Source organism: Xylocopa sonorina, chromosome 12, assembly GCF_050948175.1.
Source record: "Xylocopa sonorina isolate GNS202 chromosome 12, iyXylSono1_principal, whole genome shotgun sequence".
Taxonomy (NCBI): Eukaryota; Metazoa; Arthropoda; class Insecta; order Hymenoptera; family Apidae; genus Xylocopa; species Xylocopa sonorina.
The window spans coordinates 6,120,570-6,133,244 of NC_135204.1; the positions used below are offsets into that span (position 1 = coordinate 6,120,570).

At 42.8% G+C, this 12,675-nt stretch overlaps 1 protein-coding gene across 1 annotated transcript in view; it reads right to left on the reverse strand.

The window, feature by feature from the left end:
• Ror (tyrosine-protein kinase transmembrane receptor Ror) overlaps window positions 1–12,439 on the reverse strand; it is a 49,077-nt gene extending 36,638 nt beyond the window's left edge. Inside the window, exons 1-3 of the mRNA XM_076905922.1 lie at window positions 12,350–12,439; window positions 1,519–1,729; window positions 1,159–1,315 (exon numbers count right to left, since the gene is read on the reverse strand). Coding sequence (XP_076762037.1) covers window positions 1,159–1,315; window positions 1,519–1,722 — 361 coding nt within the window. The 5' untranslated portion in view covers window positions 1,723–1,729; window positions 12,350–12,439. The remainder of the gene's footprint in view (window positions 1–1,158; window positions 1,316–1,518; window positions 1,730–12,349) is intronic.
• Window positions 12,440–12,675: the final 236 nt, after the last annotated feature.

Sequence of the window (12,675 nt, forward strand, 5' to 3'; positions counted from 1 at the left end):
GCGGCAGACATAGCAAATCGCATTTTAGAAAATGGAGTTTTCGTGTATAGTTCTCTGCGTCACGGCGACGGCAGTTTATTAGACTGCAATTCACCAACTTTGCGTGCAATGTGTTTCAGAAGCTTTATGAGTTTACGACTTGTCAGACCATTTGTACACCGCGCGCGGAATTTCCGTCTACGCCGCTTCGCGAGTTCAAGGAAATTGCTGCTGCGACTGCTGTTAAATAAAATTAATTAGTTGCCGAGAAATAGAACGATTGATCCAAACTCAAATGAAAAATGTTTAACTATTAAAAAATTCCATTTTTGTCGCAAATAAAAATATTATTAAATTATTTTCCAATAAAACAGATAAGAGTCATTATCTGTATATATTTTTATAAATTTATTGAATGCTTCATTCTGTGTAAAATATTTAATGTTAAAGTGAAGAAATGTCTTCGAGCAATTGTAACAAAATTATCGAGGGGACTTCGAGGGCGTTTCAGTGTTCAAACGTTGGCTAAAAAAGTAGGAGAAGCAAGCATGTCCGCGTTCCCTTTTTTTTTTTTCCTAAGTAGAATCACGCTACCCGAGGGAATCAATTTCCTCTCACGTACCCAGTGAGCAGACGTCAAAGTGGAATTTCGATGAGTCGAATTGACAGTTTTACGATCCCCCTGTTAAAGCCCTCCTGTATTTCGCTCGTCTCCGCTCGAGATCACGAAAAGCTTTTCTTCATCATCGCGGATACTCGATCGAGATCGTGACACGTTTCCACGCGGGCTTAATTCGGACACCCCGATGGACGACGAGGGTGCAACTTGTCCGATACGGTTCGATAATTCCATCGACTATCTTTCATCGAGAAACTAAATTCGCAAACACAATACTTTTATATTTATATATATATATATATTTTTATTACTATTTGTTTAACAACCGTGTTTTAAGGAAGAACAAAATTTTAAACTCAAAATTTACAAACAAATGCATTCTTAGCGAGAAATTAGAATCAGTGTTGATTTATTTCTTTGATTATGGATAATTATTCTTTTCTCTAGTTTCGATTCCATTCAAAATTATTTCAAAGTTTCTAACTATTCGTAAGTTTCTCAAGTAAATTTCTCCGTAGAAATATCCGTTTAGAAGTAATCGTTGAGATATCGTTACTCACTGAGCCTCTTGGACGAATCGACCCGAAGAGTACCTTCGCTTTGGATTTGATCCTTTCCATTTGTTACGCGGCAAGTGTAGAACCCGACGTCAGAGACATCTAAGTTGATGATCTTCAGCCGGCTTCCGGCGATGTTCTTCGCCGCGTGCTCGTGCGTCTGTGGAATAATAACGTTTCGTACCTGCTACTTTCGTCGTTTAACCGCGAGACAAGTCACGTAACTTTAGATATCGTATTCGAGGGAAATAATGAAAAACGTGATTCGAAACTAGCAAAGTTACCAGCAGGAGTTTTAAATCAAACATAATTTAGCGAAGTGCTATTGTTATTATTAGATTTATCGTGCGACAATGGTGTTACCTGCGCGTGTATCTTCTTAATGGTAATTTTGGGCCGCTTCTCCTCGAGGGGCGCTTCATTCTTGAACCACCTGATTTTAGTCGGTGGAGGATCGCCAACGACTTCGCATCTCATGTGCGCGACACCCCCAGCGTCCTTCGAAATGTTGCTCAAAGTACGGATGAACTTAAGCGTGCCACTTTTCGAACCGGATACTGGCTCCATGTCAGTTCTGCAAAATGAAACGAACAATATTTTTAGAATAACAATCACGATGTTCTGCGTTCTATTCATTCTCGAAGATACTTGTAACTTTTTAAACCTCTACGTGAACGTACAATTAGAAACTAAATTCGCACAATGTTTGTAGAATAACAATCGCGACGTTCTGTATCCTATTCATTCTCGAGAATACTTGACATTCTGTTAACTTTTAAAACCTCCACGTGAACGTACAATTAGAAACCAGATCCACTGAAACCAAAGAGAATTTAGCATGCAATATTGTCCCATATTGTACAATAATATTGCAAGTACTTAACAATATTCGTATTATTTACTGAAGAATCTGATTTGAAGGGGGACACTTCTCGAGCACCCGTTAGCGTGCTCTCATCGAAATGTACGAGCAACATGTTGTCGCGCGAGAAGCTGACCAAAGAACGCCACGGCCTGCGCAAGTCGGGACTTTTTATCGGCCGCCCCGCGCCGGTTAACATGCTCCGTTTAGCATGATTACAGGTGTTGAGTGGCGCGTCGTATGAACATTCAACGATTATTACCGGGTGCGTTTAGATTTTTACAGCGTGTAAGTCGTCTCATCCGGAAAAATGTCCATAGAAGGGCGGGAGGGGGTGCTGTTCTTAGCGATAGCCAGGAACTTGTTACGACACCCGGTTACAGCTGCGCGTTACACCGCGCGGCGTCGTTTCGGGCCATTTATTAAAATGCATATTAAATCGCGCCGGTTTTTAAACCGTTCTCGGTTTAAAAGGCGATATCGAGCGGCTAAATGGTAAACAGACTGGGCGGCTTTTGAGATAAAGGTAAATTCCCTTAAAAATTTCCATCTTTCCACCATCGATGCGTATAGTCTCGCAGAAAAAGGTAAATGCACTGTAAAGATAAGAGGAGTAGGTGTATATATTTAATTCTTTGCATTTGGCTTCTCTATGGACTGATTAGCAATAGAAGCTATTATTGAAATAGCAATTTTGCAGCTGTAATTTCTGTTGTCAATATATATTTTAGCGACAGAGAATTTTAATTTCCATTTTAATAGAAACTATGGGTAACAATAAGTTAATGCAAAGAAACAAGAATTTTCCAAAGCGAACAATGTTCAATAAGAGAGGAGACCTCGTAAAAAAGGCGAAACTCGCGGCAGTCTTTCAATCCCTTCGAGTAACAGGCTCTCCATTATATTCCGCGCGTTCGAAATTCAATTCGAAGGGGGGGCCATTCGCATAACGTGGTCGACGAAATTCACGTCGGTGCGCAGGGTGAATTTAATCCGGCTCCGATAACCGAAACACAAAATGCACTCTGCAGCCACCCACCTCCGCCTCGCGCAGAGTTAAATCATATTCATCTGGCCTAACAAATGAGACTGAATCCATTCGTTCGATCGCCGTTCGATGGATCGTATTAAAAACTCGAGTGAGAGGAAGTGAAAGAGGCGAATGTGTGATAGATGAAGAGAGAGAGAGAGAGAGAGAGAGAGAGAGAGAGAGAGTGTGTGCGCATGGGTGCACGAACCCTTGTCCTTGGATGATTTTTATGCGACGACGATCCCACGTCGGATGCCCGTAGGGCGGCCAGTGTTTCCACCCACATGCAGATCGATCTCGCTCGAGCCACTTCGTGCTGGCTCCTCGCTAACAACGTAACTTTAAAACGAAGGGGATCATTAAAGGAGTCGAGCTTTCCGGGCTGAAAGTTTCGGCTGATTGACGACGGAATTCTGATTATGCCAATAACGCGGGCCCGCCCGCTGTGCTCCTTTCGAGGGGTGTCGTGTATCGACGATGGCCCCCTCTGTTGAGTGAACGAGTGTTTGCCTATGGAGAAGACGTATTCGTGGACGGGTTCTTGTCAGCAATTTTCGATTTCAGCGCGAGATTCTTTATTATTTTTGATACATTGAGATTAATTGGTTATTTTGCAAATTTGGAAATAGATTATTTGGATTACAGTATGGTTTTATCCGAAGATTTGTCTAGTGTCGACATATTGGTATTTTAGTATTTCGCAGAAAAAATTTGAATCTTTTTTTGTTGAATTGAGAGAAATTCAACATTTTTGTATGTATTAACATAGATAAAGTGTAGTATTTTTCAGCTCGTTATAGTTACCTTAATTAACTCTGTAATAGCTTGGATCGTTAAATCCGTGGAAGAGTTCCTCAAAGTCACGTAGCTAAAATTAATCACATCCTGGGAGAACCGTTAATTTCATAATACACGAGGTCTCGCAGGATCCTGAGTATGTTTAAGGAAGCACGGCGAAGTCAATTCAAACTTTTTGGCCAATGTTCTGAATTTTACAGCGATCCTTCGCCAACTTCCTGTTTACAATATTCATGGTACTTGTAACGGGGAATACATCGTGCCAATTAAAATTACTTTAATTAAGAAAGAATTCCGTGCGCTTTAATAACATTTACCAGTATCGATGTAACTTTGATTAACGTTAAAGGTACGCATTGAAGCTAATTTTGCACTATATTAATATTATAAATAGAAGGGAATAAAATGATTTCAATTTCAGTTTTATAATTCCCCGTGTTGTTGCAACAAAAGGACCCTGCATTAAGAGCTTGACGCTTCTACAACTTCCGTGCTCGAGTTTTATCCAGGCGCGTAATAAAACGCGGGCTTTAATAAAATTAAAAAGCAAAAGGGAATTGGAATGCTCCACGATCCTCAGTTTCGTTATTACTACGCTGTTTCGTTGCTACGAAATAATTTTCGTTAATAGCGTATCATTTCTATAACACGCTTCTACTTCTCTAATACACGATATCAAGTATATATTCTTGAGGACTTCATCTTTATATGTTTTATATTCATTAAGTCTCAACTAGAAACTTATAGGTCTCAACCTTAATAATTCCAATTTACGTTAAGAAAATTCAAATTGGTCATCTCATTAACCCCTTCACGACCCACATTGCGATCTCCTCCGCTTTAATAGTCTCATGTTTGACATAAAATAATAAAACTTTAATTCGAATCGTGTAAAATAATACTGAAATTTATACGTCTCTAACTTAATAATTCTAATTTACGTCGAAGAAAATTCAAATTGGTCATCTTATTAACCCCTTCTCGATCCACATTCCGATCTCCTCCGCTTTAACCCTTTGCGTTCGAATGGCGACTCTCACTCGCCACGATGTTTCGCGTGGCAACTCGAGCAGCTGTATTTATGTTGAATTTTGTTATCTCCAATTGATAGATGCGAAGAATTGGTTCGAGAATGTGGTCTCTTAGGCTGTTTATGTTTTCGGTTGGAAAGTGACATTGTGACGTAAAATTCCTCTACGACTGTAGTCCTGAATACGATGTGTCCAGCGTTAGTACAGTTTCGATGGTCGTAGCGAGCACACGTATCGCGAAATTTTTAATTTCGAGCAAGTGTAAACAGTAATGACGTATCGGATGCGAGAAATAGAAAAATTAGTGTAACAGACAGTGAATCCGGAAGTAGCAGCGATGACCCACAAGATCCTGGCACTTCAGAACGCCTTGGTAAGTGTTTTGCAAAATATTACAATCAAATAGAACTTGAACTCCGACAATTATCTTTTTCAAAATGTAAACACAGATAATATATCAATATATAACACTGTCGTATGTTAATATTCCCATGTTTGACATAAAATAATAAAATTCTAACTCGAACGATATATAACAACATTAATTAATAATAGCAATTACAATGATTCTTTGGAACAATTTTTAATATCCAAGGTGGTTTAAATACCACCCTTCATGATACACCTTTTCCCACAACCGATTTTTGTCGAAGCGCGAGCACAAAAGGAGGAAACGAGAGAGGGTAATAAAAACAGCGGAATCCTGGCCAGTCCATTTCTAGAAACACTTCGATAAATAGCGCTCGCCAGGCGATCGTATATCACCTCGGCGATAAGGGGGAGTCCAGGCCTCGGCTATGCATTATTTCGCGGCTCGAGAGGGTGAGAAGAATAGGGTGCGGGTCCATTAACATATTCATACTTAATATTCCAGCGAGAGCGCCGCGCGACAACGTCCGCCGTGCCCGATTTATATTGCCCTAATGTACGCGATTACTTTCTCTCTCCCCTGGCGGCGAGATCGGCCGGAAGTCACGATTGATTGCAACTTCCACGAGTGGCTCCGGGCATCCTCTCCTTCTGGTTTAGCCGCGATCGTGTCTTCGAGACGAGGACCAACCGGATGACGGCTCGCGTTTACGCGATGGCTCTGATGTTCTCTGAAATTCACTCTTCACTTTGAGTAAGCTCGTTTCTTCCTTTTTTTCAGAAATAGAAAAATATTGGGTTCCTATTTGATTCTTTTCGAATCGATATACTGTAGGTGACATCCTCTCCTTCTGGTTTAGCTACGATCGTGTCTTCGAGACGAGGACCAACCGGATGACGGCTCGCGTTTACGCGATGGCTCTGATGTTCTCTGAGCCTCTCACTCTTCACTTTGGCTAAGCTCGATTTTTCTTTTTTCAGAAACAGAAAAATATTGGGTTCCTATTTGATTCTTTTCGAATCGATATACTGTAGGTGGGTTTCGTAAAGCGAACTGATTTATAACTATTACGCGACACACTTGCTTTCGAGGCTAGTCGCTTCTATGAGGAAAAAAATAATGTCGAAACGAATCTTTTTAAGAAAGATACGAAACTCAATTATTCTCAGACAATCGCGCGTAATTTTCCGTAAAACGTAGAAAATCACAAGAAGAAGATGAAAATTCATGTAAAAGTAAAAATCTCTAAGTAGTCGAGAAATTCGAGCAATGTTCCTCCATCATGCTCGCGTTACAATGTATCCCAACGCGATCCAGCCAATCACGCGTAACTTTGCGCAAAACCGTAAAAAATCGCAAGAAGAAGATGAAAATTCCTGTGAAAGTAAAAATCTCAAAGTACTCAACAAATTCGATCGATATTCTTCCGTCACGATGTATCCCAACGCGATCCATCGTATCCCGCTCGAAGCTGGGCAAGGATCACGTTGCATCGTGTCTGGCGCGGAGCGAGCACGATTCCTGGGCGGCAGTATCATCAACAATTTAAGCAGAGCCCGTGCGTCAAGAACAGTGAACGCTGCGGGCCACAGGTGCACCGGAACTCGCCTATGACTTACTGATCATAGCTTGATTTATATTCAATATGGAACGGTGGGTCCGGGTTTAGTTACCGCGGTACGAAGCCCCGCGCAATCACGTTCCACGCGTGTAAACAGGAGCGGCCGCGCGTGCCCGTGCATCGAACACCGAACACGCACCAGGGTGCGCGCCTTGGCAAACGCGGTGATTGCCGCCTATAGGGGTTGTGTCCGGATTGCGTAGCCTCGCGCACCGCTGGCTCGATCCTAGCTAAGTAAGAACCACCAGCCTGGGGCCTCTGTGACAGTTCCGTGATGCTTGATGGACGCCGCCCTTTGTGGCCGGCCTACCAACGCTGGATTACGCGATCCTGCGCGCTATCGTGGCAAACTTCTGTTTAAAGGGGTTCGTTCCCTGAGGAATTCACTGTTCCGTTAAGAGAATATAGAAGGAGGCGGAGAATTGTATTTTTATATAGAAGAAACGAAAGAGGATTGTATTAGAATCTCTTTTTACACTTTGACGTTAATGACGTCTATAGCCGTCAGATCCTTGGCGATGTGTACGCAAATGACGGTTACAGCCGTCGTGCATAGTTTAATCAATAAAAAAGGAAGCATACACTTGTTAAATTATTGAGTATCTAGAGACAAATGACTGCTATAACTGTCGAAAGATGATTCTGCGAAGACGAATCGTTTGTTCTGTATTCCTACGTGTTGTCGTGGCTAACTTCTGTTTAAAGGGGTTCGTTCTCTGATGAATTCACTGTCCCGTTTAGAGAATATAGAAGGAAGTAGAAAATTGTATTTTTATATAGAAGAAACGAAAGAGGGTTGTATTAGAATCTTTTTTTACACTTTGACGTAAGCAAAGGAGGAGGAGAACGAAGAAAAAAGTCGCCAGGATTTTATCGAATAATCACGTTTAATCGTATCACGTCGTCTTAGCGTCGATCCACGGATTTTTTACCCCGTCGACCACCGTCCCTCCCCTCTAGGTCGATTTTACGCGGTGCCATTAAGGGATTATCAAATTACTAGGGTTGAGGCTCTGGGCGCGGACAAAAAGTTGCGTTCGGGAAGTTTCGCGTGATTGAAATCACCGGTGCACAGGGCTAACGACGTCCCGTCGGTTTTCGACGCGAAACGACACGGGACGAAATTAACAGCGTCCGCGGCGCGGGTGCCTGCGCCCGTAAGGGGTTGCAGCGGCGCTGGAAAAAGGACCCAGCCCGCGTTTCCTACGTGTGTTTACCATGCAAAGTAATTCTATGCATTTTGAGGAGGCGGTGCTTATCAACCGCCACGGTGACGCGTTACGCTTTCGCCCTCGTAACGGACGAAAATCACCCCCGATAAACGCGCGAAAATTGGAACGCTGAAAGTGGAAAAATAATATCGTCCCTCGTGCTGAGGTATTTGGAATTTTTATATTTTTTCGAAGAAATTTTTAGTGGGTAATTCCAGAGACTAAAGTAAAACGAAAGTGACTCTGTTTCAGAGGAACAGGACTATGAAAGTCGATGCGTGCGGTAGTGATTGCAACCCCTAACGCAGTGCACGCGTGCCACTACGTATCTTATGAATTTTCAAAATCATTTCTATCGAAAATAATATTAAATGGAACGCGAGTAGATATCCTGAAAATTTCCAAGCGAAGACGCGCAGAAATGAACAAATTTAATTAGAGCAATCAGAAAAGATTTTCGAATGAAAGTACGCAACTAAGATGCGAGAAAAATGTTAATTAAATTACATTTGAACGGGAATTTGGCGAGTTAGCGACGTTCCCTCGGGGGGCGCGCGTTATTAGCGACAAATATTGCGTCGCGGAAGAACGTGACGGAAGACAGACGGTATAGCAAACGGTAGAGAAATACGTATGAATTTAGCGGACGTTCGCGACGTGAACGTGGGTGGGCCAGGGCTCGCGAAAGTTTGGCGTGCGCGCCGGCGGCGATCGTAAATATCGTTTATTAAAACGACGGCAACGAGTTAAAATTTCAGAGCGCTTTACAACGTCCGCGCGACGCGTGAAAATTATGTAACAGCGGGGATCAATTTTCCGGCTTTTGCACGTCACGTCCCGCGATCGTTCCGCGCTTTATCGTTCGCAATTCCCCATAAAAATTTCACCCCCAGCACCGCTACAGATACAGTTACACGCGTCACACGGAAGTTACGTACACCAGTGGTGTTCGTATTTTTTAAATCTTACTTTATTCGTTTTCAACCCCCCGCTGCGATAGCGACGCGTGACACTGCACCGCTGTATTGGCGTCGATGCCACTCCATTTGCACGGTGGAACCTGAATAATTCCGCGACATGGTCGGTCTTGATTAATTTCCAACTGACTCCGGATGGCTCGTTTGTTTTTACGTGTCTACTTATCACTTCGTCAAACAATCGCGCATTCTTTTTACTAAAAAGTGTAATAATTCTTTCTTTATGCAAATATCGTTCAACCTCTTGTGCTGTTATAAAGATATCTGGTTTTTATTAGCTTCAATTTGATCTTGAGCGATTTAAATATCTATTACCAGTGAACATACAAATTTCTCAAAACAGCTGCACAGAATTTTCATCAAACCCTCATAATAATTTATCTTTCATACAAAACTCTATGCAAACTATTATCTTTTGCATTCTACAGAAGAAAACCACAATAATTCCAAACGTATATAGTCTATCTAACAACTCAGCAAAAAAATAGGATAAAGCAAACTATTATCTTCTGCATTCTACAGAAGAAAACTACGATGATTCCAAACATATATAAACGATCTAACAACTGAGCAAAAAAGTAGGATAAAACAGGAGTTTCCGCCAATGACCGTGTGTCAATCAAGCGAACAGGGACCAGAGTCACCCACGCGAAATTAAATCGACGCCCTCGCGAGTCCCAACCTGGGAAGGTGTTAAAACCTCGCGGGGCAAAGTCGACGGGAATCGTTAACAGTTCGACGCGCCCACCGGCGCGCTACGTCACTTCCTACGACTGGCAGTTTTAAGCAGTCAGAAGACCGTCTCAGACAGGGATTAGGCGCGTTCGCCGGGTTTCTATAAATAATGCAACGTTTAACCTTGCCTGAGGGCAGAGGGGGATCGCGGTCCTGGTGCACCCGCCACCGTCAACCGGGACGCTTGTCACGGGGGGCGACGTTTTAAAGTCGCCGTGCAAACGATCGAACACGGCCCGCCGTTCTGGATTACCGTTCGGGGGTGAATTTAGATGCGACGCTGCTTATTGCCGCGAACGGACGCTTTCCGTTGGGGTGGAACCCGATCGCGATCGTTCCAGCTTCTTCCTCGTCAACGTTTATTAGCCTGATTCAGGGGTAGAACAGGGGCAGATTGATGGCTTCTTGAAACGGGTTACTGCATTTCGTTTCTCTTTTCCTTTTCACTGTTGTCTCTGGGAGTTGTTAATCGCACGCGAAAAAAAGGAAAGATTGTATGAGTTTATTATAAATAACTTTGAATTAATTACTATTGGATTTCTGCATAATCATTCTGTTTTTTTTTTCATTTGAGAATAGAATTATTCAATTACTAAATGTCAAGTAACTTTAGTTCTGCTGTAATAGTAATAAAAGACAAATTTTGTTTGAAATCTTAGTCTGTTAATTTTGCAAGATCAATTAACTTCTCAAAATTAGTGTTCGATATATACCACTGTATTCACTTTTGCAATCCTTGAAACAAATTTAATCATCAACTCTCGATGAAAATCGACAACATTACTTCACATTTTCGATTGTCAGAGCTTCGTCCAATCCGCTCGAAAACCCCACGCGAGCCGAGAGGAACGCTAGTACCAGAATCCCGAGACAATAGGTCCTCGAGCAATAAAGATGACCATCAGAATATGCACCCCGCGGCATGCATCGCATTCACCGGTGCCCGATGGAGGAGGAAGGAGGAGGTTGATCCCGCAGGATCTTTTGGGAGGCGATGGCCGTGTCGCAACAACGTCTGGCCTCGTCTCTGTCAGCGTTCGCCCCTCGACGAGCCCCTCGCGAAAGGGGTTGCTGCGAGAGGGCGGCAGTAGTGGCTCGTGTGTGCATCAATATTAATGGAGGCACGTGGCGTTCAGGAATAATGTAGTTGGCTGAAAGTCGGCGACCCGTGTGCGCGCACGATATATATCGTAAACGTAACGCTCCCCGCTTAGATCGGTTACGACACGTAATTTCAATCACGTCCGCCGCATTACCGCCGTCATTACAAGGGCCCGCGGATCGAAATGGCCTCTGCGCGCAGAGAGTGGCTGGTTGACACGGTGGATCCTCGACTAAAGCGGAAGCAAACTGGCAGACGACCTCTCAGTTAGATGGGAAGACCCGTTCTCGAATTAGTCGAGTCAGGTGAATTCGATCGACTCGATTTTTAAGCTTGAGTTGAAGCTCAGGTCAAAAGTGTGAAACGTCTTCTTTAGTTTGCAAATATTATTCAGATTGGATGGGTTACTTGGAGTCAAGTAGCGTTTGGTTCAAGTTACTTGCTTGAAGTTTACGATATTCATAATGTAAAAAGCGGAAGCACACTGGTAGACGACCTCTCAGTTAGATAGGAAGACCCGTTCTCGAATTAGTCGAGTCAGTTGAATTCGATCGACTCGATTTTTAAGCTTGAGTTGAAGCTCAGGTCAAAAGTGTGAAACGTCTTCTTTAGTTTGCAAATATTATTCAGATTGGATGGGTTACTTGGAGTCAAGCAGCGTTTGGTTCAAGTTTCTTGCTTGAAGTTCACGTTGTTCGTAATGCAAGTATCTCAAGTGAAGGAAGAATAAAAAAAAGTAATGTCGATATTCTGAAAGAAACTGGGAAGGATATTCGAAACGAAGTAAAAGGAATCGAGCATCAGGTAGGAATTGGTAAAACAGTTTCCTGCGGGGATGTTTTCATTTCCGAAATCTGGTACGCGCGAAAGGAGGCGCGATAAGATTCCCGGCTGGTCGGAATCTCGATTGGCCCTATCGACGCTCCCCGCGTCGAATTAGCTTGTCAGAAGGCAGGAGAGAATTCAAATTTAATCACGCCTACAGCCTTCGCAGTTGTACGACGCACGGGAAGTGGCATTATTAGCTTTCGAATCGAACCAATCGAGCTGCTTCCTTATTAAGCCCCGCGGCATTCCCTGCCCACGCTCCTCCATCATGCGAGCCCATGAAATCCTCCCTTCCCCCCCTTCAGCCAGCCTCTCTCGACTCTCTTTTTGCTTTTTCTTTAATTCCACATCTACATTTCCGATGGAAAATTTTACTCTTCCCCTTCCTTTCTCTCTCTCTCTCTCTCTCTCTCTCTCTCTCTCTCTCTCTCTCTCTCTATCACGTGATTCTCGAGTTGGTAATTCTGATTGAAGTATCTTCTCGATTTCACGTCGAGGATATCGATAATACTTGAGAGAAGAATTTGCGAGCAACTGTCGACGTGGTCGACACAAGTTGACAAATTTTTGATGCTTATATATATGAATAATTAATATCATTTATTCGAGAAAGATATTTAACAACATACCCGTTAGTTGTCGCATCAAAGACGTCATTATAGTCCTCATCAGTGCTGTAATCCTGGACGTCCGGGTCCAGATCCTCGATGTCGCTATTCGCATCTAAAAAACAGAACAACTTCAATTAACTTCAGTACAAAACAGTCTAAAATTATCACAAATAAAATTATACATTTTCTAAAAACAAACGCAAAAAGGAACAATTTTATTCGCATGAAATCCTCATCATCGTCTACAAACCACCCCCTTTGCTGATGCAAGAATAAAATGGTGCCACTCGCTAGGCACAAAGTTTCCCAAAAGCAAATCCTAACATTATCGATCAACCAGCGCC